Raw genomic sequence first — 23,852 nt, 5'->3', positions numbered from 1 at the left:
TTTAACATTCTTTCGAAAATGGAATAATTAATAAAATCGGACTTTTTTCATAAAAAAAAACAACAGATTTTTTAGTAGGAAAATCGAATCAGAAGAAATTTTCAGAAAATTCCCATCACTGTTAATATTAATTTGCAATGGTACAGCTTTTGAGGGTAGTTTATGAGCCTATTGTCTACGGTAAGAACCGGATCAGGCGTGGGCGGCATAAAATCGCCTATTACCAAAATAGTAAGATCCATTTTTTTTAGATCAGCGTCCAGGCTGGTTCCAGGTTCAATGAAGTTTTGTAAAAAAGGAGACTTTCATATAAGTAGCTAATATTCAAAAATGACTTTATAATGTACTTAATAAGTAAATGGAAAAATTAGAGAAGAAACAAGAAAAAGATTTTAGTGCTGAAAGTAATTTTGAATAAAAACTACCACCATGTTGGGTCACATGATTTCACACCCTACCAAATTATGAATAAACATAACATGCATCATAATAATAGCAGCATTAAGGTTATTGACAAAAAGTTAAAAAAATATTGTAAAACAAACCACAAACTGAGCTGAAGCTATTATTGTCATCTTGCTGTATTGTTAGAGGAAGATAAGATACGATTTAAAATTATCATTATCACAAGACAAATGGTGAAAGCCTGGACTTACACATAGTAATAAGATTGCCTTGATGCTGTTGCTGAACTAATACCTGGCCAACATCAACAATACCATTCACAAAACCATTAACATATGTTTGCTGTGGCTGTTGTGCTAGAAAAGACGAAATGAAGATAATTTGTTAGTTTTCATCAAGATGAACAAAAAAGCAATAGTCTTTTTACCCCCAGAGATGCCTGTACAACCAGGTAGAAAATAGAAAATGTAATACAAGATGAAAAAAGTATGTCTTCATTAACGGTATATAAAGTGTAATACAAATTGAAAAAATTATGTCTTAATCATAACAATCTGGTTATCTAATTGTATGTGTTAATTAAAAGAACTTTATTTGTGCATGTTAACTAGTTCTACTAGGTCATTGGTTTTCCTGACAGAAATAGGCTACCCATTTCATGATATCATGGCAGTAGGGAAGAAAAAGTACTACTTCTTTGTAATTGTCGTCCTAAGAGTAGAGTCTAAGACTCTTTGAACTCTAGGCCTATGAAAGCTCACCTCCATCTGCCAGAGTCTTAAAGTTCTGTCTGGGAAAGACCCAAGCAGACAAAAATTAGTACATCCCTGTTACTAAGGTTCGAAGTGAGCCCAAATAAGAAAGATGCCCTTTTCTGGGTATTTTAGTAGGTTGTATTTTTGTATTTGTAATTTATGTGTTGTCATTTTAGACATTGTGTTATTGGTACTTTACTTAAATGAATATTACTTTCAATCCCAGCTTTCTTTAATAGATTTTCATTACAGACTATGCACTATTAAAGTAAAACCATATAGTAAAAAATCGTCATTGTATTTTTTTTTAACATATTTTAATTCTAAATCAATTTTCATTGGTTGTTCCATAATGAAAATATTACCTTCAATAACATGATGGCAAATTACAAATGAATGTGCTCTTTAATTATGTGAGTAATTGTGACACAGTTACTATGTGTGGTCAACTGTGACACAGTCAAGTGTTGGGTACCTGGAAGTCAAGGAACTTGCGGGAAAAAACGAATGTGTTGTAAACAAGAAGAAGGAAGTCATCTAGTGGGTTTTTCTGTCTATGTTAGCCTTGTATATATGTTAAAATGCTTCACAATTAAAAGGCACTTTATACTTAAAGAGACTTGTTTCTTCACAACTGGCAACCACGAGGCACAAGTAAGTGAAAATGTCGATGTACAAAATATTTAGAGAAGCGGACAAGGAAAATGGCCTGCAGGGCGAAGAGCTAGAAAAATTCATTGCACTAAAAATAACACAGAAGGAAGAAAGAAGATGTAATAAGGAAGAAGCCAAGAAGAAAGAAGAAGATAGTAGAAGGAAGGAAATCTTACAACTAGAACTAAAACTTAAAAAAAAAAAGACAAAGAACAGCAAAATGAATAGGAGGAACACTTTGACAAATACAAACAATTAGACAGAATGTCTCCATTCGACGAGAGCCAGAATATCTACTGAGATTTGAGGACATAGCAACAGCCTGCAACCTCCCACAGTCAGAATGGGCAAGAAGCCTCATGGGGCGATTGAAAGGAAGAGCCATGAACATCTGCATCCAAATGAGAGAGGAAGAAAGAAATGATTACTTGGCAGTGAAAGAGGCTTTGCTGAGACAATTTGGCTCCACAAGTTACGAATACCAAAGGAGATTGAAAGAGTCGACACCACTGGCGAACGACGATTCACAATTATTTTTCACCAACATGTCAGTTTACCAAGGGAAGTGCTAGCTAGAGATAACCCAACTGCGGTATCAGCTTTTATGGTGAACAACGCTGCAAGAATGCAGATACCAAGCCCTCTATGTAGAAGAACGCTGACAAGAGCCCACCATATACAGAAAGAAGAGAGAAAGAAGAAAGAAATGAGCCCAACATATAGATATTGTGGCACCAGAGCCCATGGAGGGCTCTGGCCTGCTTCAACACATCCTTCTATTCAGATCTCTTCTGAGCCTTTCGTCTCCATGCCCTAACCCCAAGCTGTTGCAAATCTGCTTCCACATCACCAATCCATCGCATTCGGGGTCTGCCTTTGGGTCGCCTGCCTTTTGGTTTTTGCCTGTATACGATTTTCGCTCCTCTGTTATCTGACATTCTTTCAAGGTAACCTGCCCAACGTAGGAGGTTCTTTTTTATTTCGTTCACTATTGGTGAGTCTTCATACAATTGATATAACTCATGGTTAGTGCATGTCCTCCACCCTGTTTCATCCTGTATGGCACCATAGATTTTCCTAAGGATTTTCCGTTTCCAAGTATTAAGTAAATTTTCAGATGTCTTAGTGCTATGACGGGTGCTATAAAATGCTCTGTTGCCTCCTGCTATTCTTTCCTTCATTTCTGTTAGTAGGTCATTTTTTAAATCAATTGTACTTCCTAGATATTTGAAAGTTTGGATGTTTTCAAATTTCTGGTCTTTGATTTTGATATAAATGTCCCTCTGTTTGATTGTCTCTTGTCATTGTGATGTACTTGGTTTTACTGTCATTCACCTCAAGTCCTACTGGTCGAGATGCTTCTTCTAGTTGTGTGAAGGCTATGGCAATGTCAGAGGTTTCTTTACCCAATAAGGCAATGTCATCGGCATAAGCAAGGTATTGTAGAGGTAGGCTGTATATAGTCCCTGTTGGTTTTGGACCTGTGTTTTCTCTCCTGAAGTAGTTAATATAGTTACCCTTGTGTTTATGTGTATATTTCTTATATATCGAAGAGAGAAAGATGAAGAAATTAGCCCAACATATAGATATCGAAGAGAGAACGCAGATAAGAGCCCAACCTATACATATAAGAAAGACACAGCTAAGAGCCTAACATAAACATATAGAAGAGGGAAAGATGAAGAAGAGAGCCCAACATATACCCACAAGGAACGAGAATATTGATGTAACCAGCAAAAAGTTCGTTTCAAATGTCAACTTTGTGGTAGAACAAACCACACTACAGAGACTTGCTTCTACAACCGATGCAATAGAGATTGGAAGAACAGACCGAGAGATAGAGCTTTGCTGCCAAACACGCTAATAAACTGCAGGTATACCCAGGCTTCGTGGGAGAACATATGTCCAACGTACTGTATGATACAGGCGCAACCGCAATTTTAGTCACAAAATAATATGTCAACCCACAAGAGTACACCGGAAGAAGACAAGACTGTGTTGGTTACACTGGCCAAGTAACTACACATCTGGTAGCACGAATCAACATACACCGTTCATTAGAGGTTTTCATGAGGCTTTAGTACTAGATAATAAGCCAGACAACATTGGTCTTATCATTGGCTGTGTCAAAGGCTCCAAATCTTGCACAGTAGAAGAATTGAACAAGTGGAAAGAAAAATACACACAGAAATGCTCCATGGTTACTACAAGAGCTCAGAAGAAAGCAGAAGAAGTGCTAAATACAAACGATAAGAGACAAGTTCCTTATAACAATGAAAATGAAAATACAATCCCCTTAATTTTAAAGATTTCTTTGATGTAATGTAAAGTATAAACTAATTCAAAAGATTATTGTTACATAGAAAGAAAAAAAATTTTAATGCATGGATTTTTTATATAAGTTGCATAATATAACAAGACATATGCAGTGTTTATCTTTCTGCGATAGTCCATTTGGAAATGTTTCCTTTCAATAACATGTTATTGAAGACTTATTAGTCGTCATAGGCATTACCAGTTCTCTTTAATAGAAGTTGCCATTGTATAACATGTCATTTTTTTCTTTCCTTGTCGATGTAAAACATTATTAATATACACCCAAACTATTGGGTTCATGAAATTTTGATGTGATCAAAATTTTTCTCTGCCCTGGGAGGACTGTTGTGACACGGTTACTATGTGTGGTCAACCGTGACACACGGTCAAGTGTTAGGTACCTGGGAGTTAAGGGACTTGCGGGAAGTTATGAGTGTGTTGTAAACAAGAAGAAGGAAGTCATCTAGTGGAGTTGTTTTGTATATAATGTTAGCCTTGTATATATGTTACTATTAAATACTTTACAATTAAAGGCACCTTACAATTAAAGAAACTTGTTTCTTCACAGTAATCTTCACACTACAAATAATATCTATGATTCTGCAATGGTATAACATTGCATTTCGCATCGCCGTTTGATGGACAGTATTTTCCTGTTACAAATATTAACTGTGAGAAAATGTTTGAAATGATTCAAATTCAGTTGTCTACAACATCTATCTTCGAATGCCAATTATAATAACAAATTAGTAACTACCCGTGAAAAATTCTGCACAGTGGTAAGTTTTAAAAAAAAAAAGGTCTTCATCTTGATGAATACTAACAATCTTCATTCGACCACAGGTTGAAAACCCCTAATCTAGCTGGAATACCATCATGTCCAAATGCTTTATTTTGTTATATGTTTTTGTCTTTTTCTTGTATTATGTATATCTATATCTTCTATGTTTTCAACTTGGTTTAAATTACGCCATATGTCTGCCTCCTGGGACTAAGAATACAGATGCTAAGTAAAAAAAAAAAGATACTTTTTATGGACTTTTAATTTCTTTATATATTTTTAATAGATTGTCGTCATTTTTAGAAATTAAACCAGTATTTAAAAATTATGTTTCATGAATATTTGATAAGTATTAAGTTTTCTAAATTTTTAAGATGGTTTTTAATGCAATTCCAGAGATCATTGTCTTTTTCTACCAGAAATGATTGTTGAAAGTTTAATGTAGCTTAATGTAATGAGTTAGGTTTCACTTAATCCAGAGTAAGATTTTTTTCCTTTAAATTTAATTATGATAACTGCTTAAATTGGACTATTTATTTGAACAGCATGGTCAGATAGTCCAGGGATTACAACTAGTCTAGGTTAGTTAAGGGGAGGTACACCTAAAAAAATTATTTTCTTTAATATTGATCAGAAACTTATCAAAACTGGTTGGTTGGTACAGTAACTCACCCTGATAAAAAAAAAATTAGAAAATTGTGTGTCACTTTTGTGGTTGCCATGGTAACGGCCGCCATCTTGTTTTTTGTATATGATTTTTAAAATGCTTTTCCTTTCTTAATAATCAATAAAAAAGACTCAAACTTTTTTATTTTGAAGAAGGAAACATGACTCTATAATGTGACATCTCAATTTTTATTACAATTCTATTTGTTTTCACAAGATTTAGAAGTAAAATAAGTGGTATAGTTTTTTACAAAAAAAACTTTTTTTTAGAGATGTCAAAGACAATAAAATGAACATCATGAATTTAAAAAAAAAATGCTGGATGTCACGTTAAAGTACTAACATATATCTTTAAGTGTTTCAAATTTTATGCAAATATCTTAAATGGTTGCAAAGTAATAGCAATTTTAGTTTTGGTATTTTTGGAAAAATAAGAATCTAAGAAAAATTGATTTAAAACTAAAATTTATTTGTCAAACTATGTAAAATCACTATATTTGAATAAATAACACTGCACACTTTGATAACTAAATATAGTCTTATAATGTAAAAAATTTGACATCATTTCATCAATAAGTTTTTAAGTTATAGTACTTTTAAGATGATCATATAAGTCGATAGCAATATGAGAAAAATAGCTAAAAATTCAAAATGTAAACAATGGATTTAAAACTTTCCAGAATATTAACAAACTCCTTTTGCTTCTATCAACTGAAATTCTATGTGTGCTTTAGCATCTTTTCTCAACAACAGTAATCTTTTTATAACTTTTTAAAATTGCATTTCTTAAGATTTTCTGAAAGCTTGATAATCTAAGTGGATGGTTTTTCTTGCTGGCCTAATAATTGAAAAAAAGTTTTAATTACACTGACAAAAGAAAAATTTACATTAAGTTGTCCCACAGCAGCTAAAATAGAACAGTTTTCTTTTTCTGGATTAGTAAATCTAGATTTTGGTCCAAAAGTTTCTAGTTCATGAGCGAATCGACGTAATCGTATTTTGAGTTTCCCCAAATTTACATCGTTGTATAATTTGCTTGTTCTGATAGCCTTTGGTAAATTGAGTAGCACTGTTCTTAAGTTACTTTTATATCTTCAAAAGGTTAAATCCCACACACTCTGTTAAAAGATTTGGATAACACTGTGGTGTATCGCAGTTAAACTCGTTGATGAATATCTTCCAGAATATTTCAGCGGAATGCGTCGCCACCATTGCTTGAATCCTAAAAAATAGAGAACAAAAAAGTATAAGAAAAATAATTAAGTAAACATCAAGTGGCAACAACATAATTATTCTAAATAAATAAGGTTTTAAAACAAGAAACAAAAAAACTAACCTTTATAGAATAGATCTAGTTGATATCACAATTAACTTGGTGAGATTCAAACCAATCTTTGTATTATGTTGGAGGCAGGGATTTCATTCTGCTACCAGTAGTACTTCAAACCTGACAAAAGATTGATATATGGTGATAATCAATTGTATAGAATATGTAGGGCACAGGTAACAAATATTGTCATTAATTAGTAGCTTCTGATGTCTAGATCTAGGTTCCATGTTAATAAAAAAGCAAAATGTCATGTCTACTTACAGTCAGTTGGATTATCATTAATATAGATTTGAATCTTATAATAGTATAAAGTCCATGTCAAAACTAGGTTGCACACTCAGACACTATCTATTCAATACATACATCTACATCTAACATTGAAAGCTGTTTAAAATTGAAGTGTTTGAGTAGGAGGAGTCTATTTACTATTACTATTTACATTGACATGATTTGAATTATATCTTCTAGACGTCTAGATCTACTAATCTAGAATTAGATAGATCTATTGTTTATATGAGCTTCAATACGCTGTTCCTTTCTTTTATCTTCATCTTGGCACAGAATAATCTATGCATCTAGTAGATCTAGTCCTAGATAATGATCTAGATCTATATTTAGATCTAGTAATGGATCTAGATCTAGACCTGGCTGGATTCAATATATGACCACTAGTTAGTGTAGATCTAGAGTAATGTAGACAAGACTCGTAGATCTAGAATCACGAAATCCTATTTATTATACTCACATGATGAAGATTTCCGAATAGCAAGAATAAAACATACAAAAACGTTTATTTTATGATACTGAAACTGTTTTGTTTGCAACGAGAAAACGGCAGCATGTTTGTTTTTCTATTTTCGATAAGCTGACGTATACACAGTCACTAGGGGTATTCCGGTAAGCAACCAATCAGCGTTCAGTATTTATGAGTGGGCTATAATTATACGAAAAACTTACCAAATAGAGTACGCAAGTTTCTAAATTTAGCTAAAAACTTCTTATAATAGATTAGGAAGTGTTGCCAAATTTTAAAAGTGCTTTTGAAGCCGAACAATTTGATACCAAATATGACCAGAGTATTTGCTATGCAAATGAGTTATTATAGGCGTAACTATGGGGGATTTTTACGTTTTTCAATCAAATCTTGATTAATAAGCACCCTAAAAATGAAAAAAAGTATAATTTAAAGCAATATTTCAGAAAATTGAACATTCTATTCTAGTAAATAAATGGATAAGCTATCTAAATACGTTTAAATCTAAAAATCCATTTTTGGGTCCAAAATGACTATTTTCAAAGGTAATCCTCCCCTTAAGAAGATATCTATGTGAGATTTATATCTCTATATATAGCAAACTATATCAAATTTAGGAATGGTTGAAACTGAAAACAAAATTATGAGAATTATTCCTGACTAACAAATGGCTAAATAAAAAGTGAATTAGCACTTACAGTCTCCTGAAGCCATCAAATTGTTCCAGTAAGTATCTGTTGCTGATGCCTGGTTACACCCAGGAGGAGGGGCAGGAGCAGCACCCGTGTAACGGAAAAATGGATTTTTCAAGTCAAGATTGTTGACTGACTTGTTTGTGGTACCAGGAATATTGAGCTCTATGTCCACATCATAACTCTGTCTGCAGAAAGAAAATATTAAAATGATATTTGATTTTTTGGCACATCTGCACAATTTAGGCCATGTCATAATCATGATCCCTCAAGAGTTATTCCACCTTTATAGCTCAAGATCTAAATGTTTTACAACTATGTGAAAGTTAATAAAAATAAGGTCCACTCATAGATCATAGTACAAAAATTTAATAAAAAATCTGTTGTAAATATTATATATTCACTATTACTTTGCCCTATCACAAATCAAATTTTCTTAGTAAACTCCACCTCTCGGATAAAGCCCAGAAATATTGACACGAGTATAAATCTCTAGTATCATCTCATGACTGCTGAGGATCTACCTTCCTCTGATCAGTGCCACTGAGCTTTAAGCAAAGTATTTCTAGGTTATAATGAACTGTAAACAAGAATATTGTTTTAGTTTCAGATGGGGTGTATAATTATTAATTAGACTAATTAATAACTAATAATTAGATGCCATACACAACAGTAGTAGAAAGAAGGGTGAAAATTCAATGACGCCTGGTGATTACATATGCTAAACCTGTGACCACAGCTGTGTCAAGGATTGGCCTCTTTAGTCACAATGTTTTTCAAAGAGAAAAGATCATCTCTTGAGATGTAAAATGCCACAGAGAGAGAGAGAGAGACTAAAATATTACATTTCTTGAATGCTGATTTAATTTTAAAAAATGAGCCTGCCCATAACAGAAAGACAATTTATTAAAAAATAAAAATAAACTAAAAAAAAAACATTAGCAGGAAGAAATACCAACACCAACAAGCCAGTGGAAGGAAAAATCATCACCAGTGATGTTGTACAGAAGGATAGATGGATCAAACACTTTCAGGAAATTTTGAACCGACATCCTCCTGAATCTATTCCGGACATACCCCCAACAACAGAAGAAATGGATGTTAACACAGGTCTTCCTACTAAAGGGGAGATCATCAAGAATGCAAAAAAAGGAAAAGCGCCAGGCCCAGATGGTATACCAGTAGAGGATTAAAAAGCAGACACCAAATATATCAGCTGAAATGCTGCATCCACTGCTTTGCAAGATTTGGAAACAAGAACAGGTCCCTAAAATCTGGAAACTGGGCTACCTAATTAAATTACCCAAAAAAGGTGACCTTACTCAATGCAAAAACTGGCGAGGAATCATGTTACTGTCAACCCTTAGCGAGTCTTAACTAGGATAATATTGGAACGCCTAAAAGATGCCCTAGACAAAAGACTAAGACCAGAACAGGCTGGATTCCGTAAGGAGAAATCATGCACTGACCACATTACTACACTACGTATTATCATAGAAAAATCTATCGACTGGCAACCTCCTCTGTACATCACCTTTGTTGATTTTGAGAAAGCCTTCGACAGTATTGACAGAGACGTAATCTGGAGACTGATGAATCACTACAGAATTCCAACAAAATTCACCAATATCATTAAACAGTTATATGATGACTCATCATGCCAAGTAACACAGAATGGTAAGATGACCAACACTTTTCAATTAAAAACAGGAGTAAGACAGGGATGTATGCTTGCGCCCTTGATATTTTTGCTGGTGATCGATTGGGTCATGAGACAGACAGACTTAAATAATAAAAGCGGCATACAATGGACACTAACTCAACATTTAGAGGACTTGGATTTCGCCTATGACATCTGCCTCCTCTCCCATACACAACAAAATGCTCAGACCAAACTGTTAGACTCTCAGAAATAGCGAAAAAGAATGGACTTCTAATCAAAAAAAAGAAAACAGAAGTTATGAGGATCAACAACAGACTATAGAACCCAATCATGCTACAGGGAGAGAATATCCTTGATACGGACCACTTCATATATCTGTGAAGTAGAGTTAGCAAAGACGGCGGAGCTGATGATGATATACTAATTTGGTGTTGTTGATGTTTTGATGTTTTTGATTTGAGGCACATCGGCACAATTTAGACCATGTCGTGCCTGCAGTTCCTTTAGGGACTACTCTCTCTCTAAACAACAAGGGCCAGATTCTATACAGTCATATCATTAAAATCAAGGTCTATTCACAGTTAAAATAGTAAAGGTAGTAAAAATTTAAATATTTGGTAAAAATCTAATGTAAATAGTGCATGTTCACAAATTCATAGATCAGATCTTCGTAGATATCCCCACTTCCTGAATAAAGCCCAGTACCTTCCCAGGGTCGACATTATCAAATAGTGTTTTTAAATTAGTGGCTCTAAAATATTTCGCCCTGACATCCTGGTATCTGGGGCAATCAACGAGGATATGTTCCACGGTGAGGCGAGAGTCACAGTACTCACAAAGTGGGGGCTTCTCTCTCTTCAGTACAAAAGAGTGCGTGATGTAGGTGTGGCCAATCCTAAGCCTGGACATAGTCGTGCTACCACGCCTTGTCAGACCCTTAGATGTGGGCCGCCACCTGACATCCGCCACAATCTGCCTGAGTTTACTGTGAGTCTCAGCCTCCCATCGGTTCTGCCACTCTTGATAGGTGGCAGAGGCAATACTTTGTCTCAGGTCCGAGTAGGGAATTTGGGTTCCTGACACCGCATGATTTAGGGCTCTCTTTGCTTCTCTGTCTGCGGCTTCGTTTCCCTCAATGCCAACATGGGAGGGGACCCAGATGAAGGTGACATCCCTACGGTCGGCTGTTATTTGGTCCAACAGCTTCAGGCTCTTATGTACCAATGGGATGTCAGTCTTCATCCGCCCCAAAGCTTGCAATGCAGCCATCGGGGAGTCTACGGGAGATAGTTTTGTTCCGAAAGGAGCAGGCACACGCGACCTTTCCCTCCATTTTGGATCCGTCTGTGTAGATGGTGCCTCAATCTCCGTAGCTCTCCTGCAGTTCCCTAAAGTGGACTTGTAGTATGCTTGGGTCTGTATTTTCTTTTTTGAAATTAAGGAGGGATAAATTTAATTTGGGTTTATTCATTAGCCAAGGAGGATTCCGAGGGGTTTCTATTTTAGAGATTTGGTCAATGGGTGGGGTTAAATTTTGGATGGGTTCTCTCATTCGAAGGCCCAACGGCTGTATGACGTTAGGCCTTCGATTGTATAATTCTACCTCTGTGGGGTTAAATATGGAGTCAAAAGCAGGGTTCGTGGGATTGGATTTTAGCTTGACTATATACTGCATTGCAAGCTTTTTCATTCTTATATCCATGGGGAGTTCTCCAGCCTCCACATGGAGACTTGGGATAGGTGATGTACGAAACGTGCCGAGACAGAGACGCAGGGCAGCATTTTGTATTGGTTCCAGTATTTTTAGGTACGACTTCCTTGCGGCTCCATATATTATGGATCCGTAGTCTAGCTTGGATCGAATTAGACTCCGATAGAGCAGCAGCAAGGTATCTCTGTCAGCTCCCCAGTCCGTATGGCTGAGTACTCTTAGTATGTTTAATGACTTTTGGCATTTCTTCTTAAGTTCCTTAATGTGGGGGAGAAAATTAAATTTGGAATCTAAGGTGAGGCCTAAAAATTTTGTAGTTTTCACGACAGGGATCTTCTTTTTGTGTATAAATAGTTCAGGGTCTGGGTGGAGTCCCCTTAGATTACAAAAATGCATACTAACTGTTTTGGAGTCTGAGAATTTGAAACCATTATAGTTTGCCCAACCCTGAATTTAGTTTAAACATAACTGTAATTTTCGTTCTAAGGAGTGCATATTATTCCCATAAGTAAGAATGACAAAGTCATCAACATACAAAGAGCACTCTATGCCAGGGGACAGCGCATTTATGATGCTATTTATTTTAATGTTGAACAGGGTGACTGACAGAATGCTGCCCTGGGGTACACCCATTTCCTGGTCATGAGTGTCAGAAGCGGAGTTGCCCACTCGAACCTGAAATTTTCGATCTTTCAGGAATTCCTCCACAAAACGGGGGAGGTGTCCCTTAAGCCCCATAAGCGCCAGGTCACGTAGAATGCCATGTTTCCAGGTTGTGTCATAGGCCTTTTCTATATCGAAGAATACAGCTACTAGATGTTCTCTTCTGAGTAATGCATTTCTAATATAAGCTTCCAGCCTTACCAGGTGGTCAGTTGTTGTCCGCCCCTGCCGGAATCCGCACTGGTAGTTTGAGATCACTTTATTCCTTTCCAGGTACCAGACCAGCCTACTGTTAATCATTTTTTCCATGGTTTTGCAGATGCAGCTTGTTAGTACTATTGGTCGATAGTTAGCTGGGTCAGAGCCGTCTCTTCCCGGTTTAGGTATCGGTATAACTGTGGCTATCCTCCAGCTGTTTGGGAAAGCGCCTGTTTGTCACACACAGTTATAGACCCCTAGCAGGACTGCCAATGAGGGTTCGGGAAGGTGCTTGAGGAACTGGTAATGGATTTCGTCTTCTCCAGGCGCTGTGTCATGTGACTTATCCAGCGATTCCCTCAGTTCCTCAAGCGAGAACGGTTTGTTGTAGTCTTCATTGTTCTCTGACCTGAAATCAATGGGGTGTCTTTCCTCCCTGGTTTTGACTTTTTGGAACTCTGGCGTGTAGTGTGCAGTGGATGATTTTTCTGCTATTGAGGATGCAAGGCAGTCAGCTATTTCTCTGGGGGACGTGACAGTTCGTCCTTGGTTTTTCAAATGCCCTATTGCATTTGATTCTTTCCCTTTGATTCGCCTTACTGCCTTCCAAACCGCTCTAGCAGAAGTTTTGGCATCCAGACTGCCGACAAAACTTCTCCAGGAATTCCTTTTGGCTGACCGTATGGTTTGTCTAGCCTTTGCTCTAGCTATCCTGAATAGCTTTAGGTTTTCCTGGGAAGGATTCTTTATAAATGCAGCCAGTCGTTTTTTCCTATCGCCAATAGAACTTTTGCAAGCTGTATCAAACCATGGTTTGCTAGGCCGTTTTGGATTTGCAGAGGTTAGGGGTACAACTTTCCTGGCTATACTTAGTAGCTTGCTAGCAAAGGTATCAGCTGGGTTCTGTTAATGGAGGATATTTTCTGTGATATCCTCGGAGCATCTTTTTTGGAATTGTTCCCAATCGGCCTTATTCAGTTTCCACCGCTGAGGTCGTCCCAATGAAGGGAGATTGTTAGTAATGATGATTGGGAAGTGATCACTTCCCCGTAGATCATTGCTAACTGACCATTTAAAATCGTCCAGAAGTTCGGGGACGCATACGGTGAGGTCAATGCATGTGAGTGATCCAGTTCCTGGGTGCAAGTAGGTCGGTGATGCATCATTAAGTATGCATAAATCATGTTGGAGGAAGATATCCTCCAGCATACGACCTCTTGTGTCTGTATTGTTGGATCCCCACATGGTGTTATGGGCATTGAAATCCCCAAGGATTAAATAAGGCTGGGGGAGTTGTTTCAATAGGTCCTCTATGTCTGTTCGGTTTAATGGAGCGCCTGGTGGTAGATACAGGCTGCAGCAAGTGATAACCTTGAGAAGGGTTATCCTAGCTGCTACGGCCTGTAGTGTGGTCTGTAGTTCTACTCTCTCATGGGGGATGCTATCCTTCACAAGGATACAGACTCCACCTGATGCTCTCTCTGCATCCTCAGCATTCTTGCTATAAGCATGGTAGCTTCGGAAGCTGATGCAATCTTTCAGAAATGTTTCCTGTAAGCAGACAGCTACAGGAGTCTCAGAGTCCATCAGTAGCTGCTTTTCCTCGTAATTGGCCTTGAGGCCTCTACAATTCCACTGTACAATTCTGGAATCCATGGCTTATTCTAGATGACCTACTTGGAGCTATTTGGCCTTGGGAGGCCCCCGGAGGGGTTTCCCTTTATTCCAGTGACCTTGGTATTTTTATTCTTGGGTTTGGATGGAGAGGAGGACAACCCCCTTTTGGGGGAAGTCTTTCTCTCTGGAGAGGGGAGATCCCTCTGGTTAGAGCGGAGGTCATTTCCTCCTCTCTCGCCTCGGGCATCCTCTCCGCTTTGATTTCTCCCCTTAGGGAGTTGGTCAACCTCTAATTCAGTAGAGGTTGGGGTGTCTGGCTGGGTTCTCTGAGGAGAACCTGTGTCAGACATGATGTCTCCGGGTTCTCCCGGAGTATTGGTTTTGACATGCTGCTCAGTCTCCATGCTCTCATCAGCGAGCACAGAGAACCTGTTCTTTAGCATGACAACAGGGCTTTCTTGTTTCTTCAGAGGTGTGTTCTTTGGCGGTGTTTTCTTCTGAGTTGGAGGAGGAGGAGGGGGTGGTGGGGTCAATGTGTCCGTCTGTGTGGCTATGGATCTTCCTATCTTAGCAACAGCCTGGGCGTAGGTCTTTGTCAAGCCGAATTGGCCCTTGGGTAGGGCCAGTACAGCCGATTTCGCCTGGCTGAAGGTACATCCATTTCTTGCCTTGTACTCCTGCACGGCAACCTCCTGTTTCCACACAGGGCAGTCCTTGGAGTAGGCTGAGTGGCCAGCTTGACAGTTTGGGCACTTGAACTGGGCTGTGCAGCCCTTGTCCTCATGACCCTCTCCAGCACATCTGGCACACACAGTGTTCCTCTTGCAGACTGCCGCGCCGTGTCCATAACCCTGGCACTTGAAGCACCTCATGGGGTTAGGTATGTAGGGCCTCACTGGAACTCGTAGGTATCCTGCCTTCACATACTCTGGCGGTGTCCTAGTTCCGAATGTGAGGATAATAGTGGCCGTTTTGACCTCCTCACCATCCCTGCGCCTGGTAATGCGCCTGGCATGGGTGACTCCTTCAATGCCCTCCACTATTTCCTTCTCGGAACATTCCAGTAGGTCCCTAGAGCTGATTACACCTCTGCTGGTGTTCAGACTCTTGTGTGGCATGACTTCCACTTGGAGATCACAGTCTTCTGCATCTTAAAAGCCCATCAGAGTGTGTCTTGCCATCTACTTCTACAAGAAGTTCCATTGATTTGTGTAGCTTAGACACACTCTTGGGCTCTCCCACTACTGACTTGAGTCCCTTATAGATAAGGAAAGGGCTCAGCTTTGTCAGACTTTTCCCCTCCTCTGTGCACCTGACCACCAAAAATGATGGCCAGGTAGTACAGCTTTTTGTGGCCTCCTCCTTTTTTGCCTCAATGCGGCGTCTCTTGCCCAGACTTAAATCTGGGGCAAGTAGTTTGTTGGGGGTTTTTTTGTCCATGAATATTCTTGTTAATTCGGCACCTGTGCTCCCCACCCGCCATCGAGTCCAACAAGGGGACGGGCCATTTGGAAGTCCAGAATGAGCCCGCCAGGGCTACACAGGTGCTATACTCAGTCAGCTGCTGCATCGGACATGTGTCCGATACATCAGCTCCCTGATTGACCCTCCAGCCACCGCCCTCCACCTGGTAGCTCGGCATGACCAGCCGATTGACCCAGAGCGGGCCATCTGGGCCTCAGGTCTAGGGGAACTTGGAGCCAAAGTATTGTGTTGTGGTGGTTTATCCTCAGATAGCTACCACTCAAACACCAGGATCTCTTTATCCCCCCTTACCCGTCGCAGTCCACGGCAAACGGACTGGTCTAGGACGTAGTGAGATATTTAGAGATAAGGAGACAGAGTGATGATCAATGAAGGCAGACTGAGGAAAAGAGGAGGCAGACACAATGATAGAAAAGAAGTAGGGCACTTTTGAGCTCCAAAAGTGCTAAGGAAAGAGGAGCGCAGTTTAACGTCATGTCTCGGGACGGCATATATACTAATTTGGATCAATAAAGCTAGGTCTGCCTTTTCAACTCTTCAAACAATCTGGCACTCAAAGGGACTATCTCTACATAACAAGATACGAATTAATAATACAATCATTAAGTCGGTCCTTCTATACGGTTCAGAAACTACTAGTTTTAAGCGTATGTCTGGGGTCGTTGGGCAACACCAAGGGGGAAGGGGATGAAAGCGTTGAATGTTTTGTTGGTTGGTGGAGAGGCCAGCTTCATCAGATAGTCTAGTGGCATGATGCATAAAAGACTGCATCTGGATACGTCTTCTGCATCTCCAACCATCCACTAGTTTTCTAGCTGGGAGGTATTCATCCAGCCTTTTATACCGCTCATAGCAGGTCAGTACTGACCTTTCCCTCCTAAGGTTTAGTGGACCTATATTAGCCATTATTTCAGCCGCATTTACTGGACTTGTCCTAAAGGTTCCACAGACAAATCTTAGTGCTTGGGACTGTATTTTATCAAGTTGTTCAAGGGCAGTCCTAGAGCCATAAATTTGCACAGGTAGGCTGTAGTCTGTGATCGGACTGCTCCTAAATACAGGGATCGGAGCATGTCTGCTCGGGCTCCCCACTTCGTGGATGCCAGCTTCCGCACAATGCAAAGTTTCCCTGAGGCCTTTCTTGCAACATCCTGGGTGTGCTCACATATTTTTAGTTTTCGATCTAAAGTTACACCAAGGTATTTGGGTAGCTTCTCCATGCTGAGAGCCACTCCGTTGAGGGAGAGCTGGAAAGGTTGCCCGAGAATGCCAGTCCCGAGCGTGAACAGAGAATAGACCGTCTTGAAGGTGTTTATTTCTAGCCTCCATTTTCGTGTGTATGAGCAGAGCGTATGGAGATCTTCTTGTAACACTTTTTGTATAGAGGTTGCGCTCCTTCCGGATTTCCAAAGGACAATATCATCAGCATATAGCAGCTTTTGGCATTTTAGCTGAGCCGGTAGGCCATTTATGAAGGCCGTGAAAAGGGCGCATGACAGGACGGAGCCCTGTGGGAGGCCGTGCTTGAGGGTAATTTCCCCTGAGACTTCTCCGTACATCCTTGTCCTTAATTGTACGCTCTTGTAGGAAGTCTCTAATCCAGTAATATATCCGTCCCCGCACCCCCGCGGCTCTTATCTTATGAAGCAAACCAGGCCGACATACTTTATCATATGCCTGTTTTTTTAAGTCAATGAAGACTACGTATGTACTTTCGGTCCTTTGGAATCCATCTGCTACGCTCTACACAAAGATGTTGACTTGGTCTATAGTGCACATTCCAGCCCTGAAACCAGCCTGTTCTGGAGCTATAAGACGTGCACTCTCAAGGTACCAAACCAGACGCTCATTTACCATTTTTTCAGCCATCTTTCCCACGCAAGATGTGAGTGCGATGGGCCTGTAGCCCTCAGGCGTGGAAGCATCTTTTCCCTTTTTTGGTATAGGAATAATGGTGGCACGTTTCCAGGCCGTGGGCAGATACCATCCGGCTTTTGAGCCTTTTTAAGCTGGCATTTCCTTATGGCAGCATTAAGCTCGCCTATCGAGAAAGGGGAGTTCATCGTTCCCTCAGCACTTTCGGTCTGTGGTTCCTTTCGGTCTTTTTTTTCATCAGCTTTGCGAGCTCTATCAATGGCTTTGGACTTTGGGGACTTCTTGGCAGCCTTGTTGATCTTAGCAAAATATTTGTTCAACAAGATGGCAATTTTCTTCTTTGATGAAATGGTTATCCCACTGGGTGAAGATAATGGGGTTGGTGTTTTCGTACACCCAGCATTTTCGAGATTCTCAGAAGACTCCAGGCCTGAGAGCTATTCCTTAGCTGTCTCGTATCCTTTCCAATTAGCCTTACTATAGCACCACTTTCGTGGTCTTGGTGTTGATTTTAGAAAGAGTGGCAGTCAGTAATATTAGAAGGTGGTCACTACCAATATCGCCTAGTACTTGATAAGTTATGACAGATTCCAAGTTAGCAGAGAGTAAAGAAAGATCAGGTCTTGAGAGTGAACCATTGCTAACATGCAGAAGAGTAGGAGGAGAGTGTTTATTTTGCAAAAGAAAAAGGTTCGTAGAATTGCACAGGTCATGAACTTTTTTACCAGACTGATCAGTGTCATCATAGCCCCAGGAAGGTGAATGGGCATTTAGATCTCCAGCTATGATAGTGTCTACAGTTATTGTCTCTCTGACATCTAAAGCCAGTTCTTGTTTTGATGCAAGTAAAGAGAGGCATTTGATTTACAAAATATGCTCACTTTGGTGAATGACAAGTTAGCTAAACCAGTTCTAGAAATTCTATAGAATGCCTAGTAACAAAATCCCTTCAACCAGGAAACAGACATGAAATTTTGTACACAGATTCCTCTTACCTTAAGTCAGTGATGAGCAAACTTTTTAGGAATGAGCCAAAAAACTAACAGTAAAAAAATTGTCGGTCATGTTTTAAAAATTTAAATATTTTACAAACATGCTTATTGAAATAAAGAAACAATAAATACCAACAGTCACATGTTTAACATTTAACATGCACTGAAACTTGAGCTTAAGAAAATTTCAAGTAAAATGACAAAAACAGTAGTGAATCATAAAACCTTTTTTCAACTCATATATTTAAAACTTGAATTCACAGTGCCTTGAGCCTACTTTTTTTTATTGTTAACAGTGCTTTATTATAAATAAAATTATTATTATTTCTTACATTGCGAGTGAAATTAATATTTTTTAAAATACAAAACATGGCAAATCAGATTAAACCTTTCCTCAGGCTGGAGTTGGCTCGCAGAACATAGTGAGCAGCAAAGACAGTGATGGGCAAACTGAAACAGTTTTAACATTCATAAAAACAGGCCTTTTTCTATTACAATTTGAAATATTTTTAATTTCCTAAAATGGACACATTACCTAATATTTTAATGAAAAAAAGCATCAGAAACTGAATTATGAATATAACAATCCAAAACAAATTTGATACTTCCTTTCTCATTTTTAAGCACAAGTGGTGCGTCGTAACTCATTGTAAACAAGATTTAAACATAGTCTTTTTTTTTCTCCCGAAATGACCAAAAAAAAAAAAGAAGAAGAAGCCTATCAAATATTTCAAAGTAAGAGCTACTAGAATTCAAGGGTCAAGGTATATGTGTGGTATATGATTATAACCATTCTATAGAAAGTGAAAAAAAAAATTAGGAAGGGGGTCCGACCGAAATAAACAATATATATAACTTTAAAAATTTTTTTAAATCCATCAAGCCTATATTTCAATACAAGGAATAGAGTCCAAAAGTGTGCAAAAAGGATGAAAAAAAAAAAAGCAAAACAAAAAACGACATGCAAACCAGACTTCATGGTAGAAGGAGGGGGAGGGGGGGGGGGGAGTAAGGCGAAATTAAGTTTATAATGATATTGACATTTGTGTATTGAATTTAGTGTAAGCTGGGGATTTCCGCAGTCTTTATTATGTAATTCCTGCATTTTAAAGAAGTTTTCTGTCATGTATGTTGCTCCAATGCTGGCGTAAAAGAACATTTGAGCATGACTGAAATATCCATGAGACAAGGTGAGGTTGGCCAATGGTTCATTCTTTGTCATTTACACAGCTCTCCAAATAAAACTATTTTGCAGTAAAGAACAAAGTGGACTGTGCCCCTGGGTATGCCCTGTGGAATCGTCACATCCTGGATCCAGGCTCCTTCATGCTATCACATTCAGCAGTTCCAGAAAAAAACTCATGATGGGTTTAGGTTCTATAGCATTAGTAAGATATAGACTTCCATCTGGAGTAGTACGATCCAGACCTCCGTCAAAAAGCACAAATCAACATTTCTAAGCTCACAGATCTAAACAAAATGTTCTTCTGCTAGCATCTACAAGTCACAACCAAGAAAACAACTTGACCAGGCCTTTAGCAATATTCTAAAGAAACAAGAAAAAGCTCCAACTGTCAGATCTTTGAGACCACTTTCATTCTATATGAGCTCAATAACACGATAAAAAAATCTTAAGTCAAGAAAATCTCCAGGAATAGATCTAGATCTGTAGACAGCTTCATTAACAGTTGATTTGTTTTTAATGTGCATAGGGCTATTTAAAGGTATTTTAACAATGCCACAGAATTGTAGGCTCTATAGTGAATGTAAAATACTTGATCTAGACTGTTGCTTTTGAGTAGATCTTGAATAGATCTAGTTACAGATATTTATAATAATAATATATAGAGCCTTAAGTTACTAGACCTAGTCAGTAGTCTAAATCTATAATTTTGATCTAGATCAGTTCTAAGTCTAGACTAAAACTAGTTTTAGATATAGATCTATTTAGGTCTAGATCTGAATTCTAAATCTAGATATACGTAATTCTATTATAGGTGCCTTACATCGTAAAATATCTCAGTTCTATATCTAGATCCAGTCTAGATGAATTAGAACTAATCAATAAGTTAATTCCTAATAAGGCTAAAGACTTCATATAAACTGACACATTCAAAAGAACTCTGCTTTACTTAGATAACTATGATCTAGTAAATATTTAAACCTTCGCGCATCAGCGCGCACGCAAAAAAAAAAAAGTGATACTATCTCGTGATAGATCTAAAAAGTATAGTCCATTTCCAGGCATTGATGCACTGATATATATATATATATATATATATATATATATATATATATATATATATATATATATATATACTATTAACAAGAACTAGAATGTACTTTTTTTTTTATTTAATTTTTTTGCTTTAGAGGGGGAAATAAGCATTTTCAGATGATAAACCATACTCGCGTATTTCCATTTGCGTACAAAATATGCAAGATGTGTACTTGTAGGCAACTCTGGATGTGTATATTATCATAGAGCGATTCCAAGTTCTACTATATATGTTTTGTATTTATTTTAAAAGGATTTCAATGTTTGCATGTTTGAGTATTCTGAATTTGTTTGAGAGAGATCTATACGAAAATAAAACATCAGAAACACATTGGTTGATCAACACAATCTCAGCATAACATCAATAAACACAACATAATATCTGGCACCAAACTAATAGTGACAGTCATTTTTTTTTAATCTTTAGCCCCAGCAAAAAAAAAAGCCAAAAAGAAACTAAATCTTAAAAATAGACTTACAGCTAATAAAAATAAGAAGAAAATCCAACATATCCAAGTGTAAAATTAGATCAAAGACTGTCTTTAAAACATTTTATGGCAGATTTAAAAGAAAAGGCATCACAAAGACAAAACATAATAAAACCCATAGCAGGAACATCCTGGGGACATGTCACATCATACATGGATAGCTGTCTCTCCATACAAATTTTTGTAGGGAAAAGAAGGAAAATGATATTGTTTCTGTAGCTGCAGAGACCATTGAAATAGTGCAAACTTTTAAATACCTTAGTACTATCTGAGACAATTAAATTTTACTGCAAATACTGATTATATCAGCTTTAAAGAATAGCAAAGATTACAATTACTTAGAAAAATTTCCTCATTTAATGTTAAAGAAAAGGCTTTGGCGATGATTAACGCACATATGCAATATTTAAAGTTTTAATATCACTAAATAAGAGCATACATGAAATTTATTAGCTTACATGCTTATTATTATTATTCATTATACTTAATTTTTTTTTCGTATTATGCCTCATACTCAAGGGTGAACTTATGGTTCAACACATTGTAACTCAATCCATATTATTTTATTTTCTCCTTATCCTTAGCTTTAGTGTACCATACTTATTCCCCATTTCATTATATCTGATTGCATATTGACATAATCACATTCAATGGATGAATCTTGACTAGTATCTGTCACATACTAGTTTGAGAACCACTGTGACACTAAGTGAGTTGATAGTAAATTGACTATTCCTTGCAGTTGCACAAAGAAAATTTTGGTCAGTAACTGAACACGGGGTGAACACCTCAGTTGATCTTGGACTCTTGTAGAGAGAGGAGCGTTATATTTTCCCCTATCATAGTAAATAATTATTAAAGTAATATTGATTGTGTACGCAGTGTATATTTCATTGGATTAATATGAAACAGGATGTATAATTTATGATGGCTGAAGTTGCCAATATCTATTGTGGAATATATATATATATATATATATATTATTTTATGTAATAAAAAACCATGTCTGCTAACATTGAGTCTATTGGTGATTCTACATGTTGTGGTCGGAGAGCTCAGTACGTTAGTATACTTAGGCACCAGCAAATCTAGTGCATGTGTGAAAGTATTTAATTAAGAAGACAAGAACATTATAATAGTACCAGAAGAGGTATTTACATCACATAAGAAGCAGACTAATTCAGGAGTATATAGACGGTTACAGTATCATCTTAGATTTGTTTTCACGTTTATTGTGGTTAAATCCCCTGTATATTTTATTTTTAACATTGAGATATATATGCTTTAAACTTACATGTTTTATTTTCTTAAATGCCTTATTGGGATAAATACCCAATGATTGCAAGGCATATGAGAATCCCTACTCAATGCTTTTAAGAGGTTCCTAATCGTCTATCATCTCCTTAGCATGGTTGTTGATAACTCCTAAACGTAAACTGCATCACCAAATTTCTCTAATGCTAGACAGGCACAGGCCTTCCCCTTAAGTCAGATTGCTTGCAGTGTAGAAGACATCCCAAGCTAACGTCTTAAGAGCCAGATGTCTCATCCTTCTGAGTGACAGTCCTACAACCACCAGAAGACAATGCAATGTGCCAGCAACTAAGCGAACATGATGATAGTGACAATCATCAGTCTTAATGCAATTAAATGATGAAAATTTACTTTACATATTAATACATCTATATTTCACTATTATATTTTTTTCATCAGATATTTTTAGTAAACCTATATTTCTTAAATCTACTAGTCTGTTCATTGAAGTGTACCTGTTATATATTATTGAAATAATTAATTAATTAAAATTCCCCTAGATGAGCAAGCTAACAATAACTAATAAATCATGGTATATAACATTTATTTCACCAACTTTCAATGCTTAACCTTATTTCTCTCTTCTTTTTTTTTTTCTATATTGTTCTAAATTGGATGCAAGAATACAATGTTGTTTTTTTTAAAAAGACAATATTGTGTTAGGACATAAATAATATAAATAATATCTATATTAAAAATAGAATGTGAGGCGTATGTATGTTACGAATAGAAATTAAAACCGCTTGACCAATCTTGATAAAACTTGGCAGAAATGTTCCTTGGGTGCTAACTTATTTTAATCAAATTAACATTCAATTTTGTTTTCTAAAGCATTTTTACATACAATCGTTCGTCATTAGTGCAACTCTATTCTTGATATCGCGTGCTTCTAAATATAGATCTATACACAAGCCAATGTTTTCATTAAAAAATTGGATTCATGTCAATTAGCTATTTTTAGTTCCATTCATAATATTTTTTCATTCACTTTACTTATAACATTATTATTGTCTTTAATCGTTTCTAATGCACTATATCAGTGACTACATCAGCAATACACAAACTAAGGCCCACAGGCCACGGGTAATGTCCGGCTAGTAAATAATAAAATTTCTTAGTGCATTTGTTAATCTTTTGTAAAATTTGAAGTGATAAAATGTGTTTTGTGATTTTTCAGTATTTATGGATTAAATGTATAATTAAAAGGTTAAGTCT

General features: G+C 37.4%; 1 protein-coding gene and 1 long non-coding RNA gene across 2 annotated transcripts in view; both read right to left on the bottom strand.

Moving 5' to 3' along the window:
• LOC106058513 (histone-arginine methyltransferase CARMER-like) overlaps positions 1 to 23,852 on the bottom strand; it is a 68,118-nt gene that overhangs the window by 3,111 nt on the left and 41,155 nt on the right. The window contains exons 11-12 of the mRNA XM_056031333.1: positions 8,360 to 8,541; positions 657 to 761 (exon numbers count right to left, since the gene is read on the bottom strand). Of these exons, the coding sequence (XP_055887308.1) occupies positions 657 to 761; positions 8,360 to 8,541 (287 nt within the window). The remainder of the gene's footprint in view (positions 1 to 656; positions 762 to 8,359; positions 8,542 to 23,852) is intronic.
• Positions 6,026 to 7,987, bottom strand: LOC129926540 (uncharacterized). Its single transcript, XR_008778249.1, has 3 exons — positions 7,653 to 7,987; positions 6,914 to 7,024; positions 6,026 to 6,799 (listed from the first exon to the last, which is right to left on the bottom strand). It is a non-coding gene; the product is annotated as an uncharacterized LOC129926540 (long non-coding RNA).

Source organism: Biomphalaria glabrata, chromosome 5 (assembly GCF_947242115.1).
Source record: "Biomphalaria glabrata chromosome 5, xgBioGlab47.1, whole genome shotgun sequence".
Taxonomy (NCBI): Eukaryota; Metazoa; Mollusca; class Gastropoda; family Planorbidae; genus Biomphalaria; species Biomphalaria glabrata.
The sequence above is the reverse complement of the archived record's forward strand: the minus strand, read 5'-3'. Positions and strand labels throughout refer to the sequence as shown.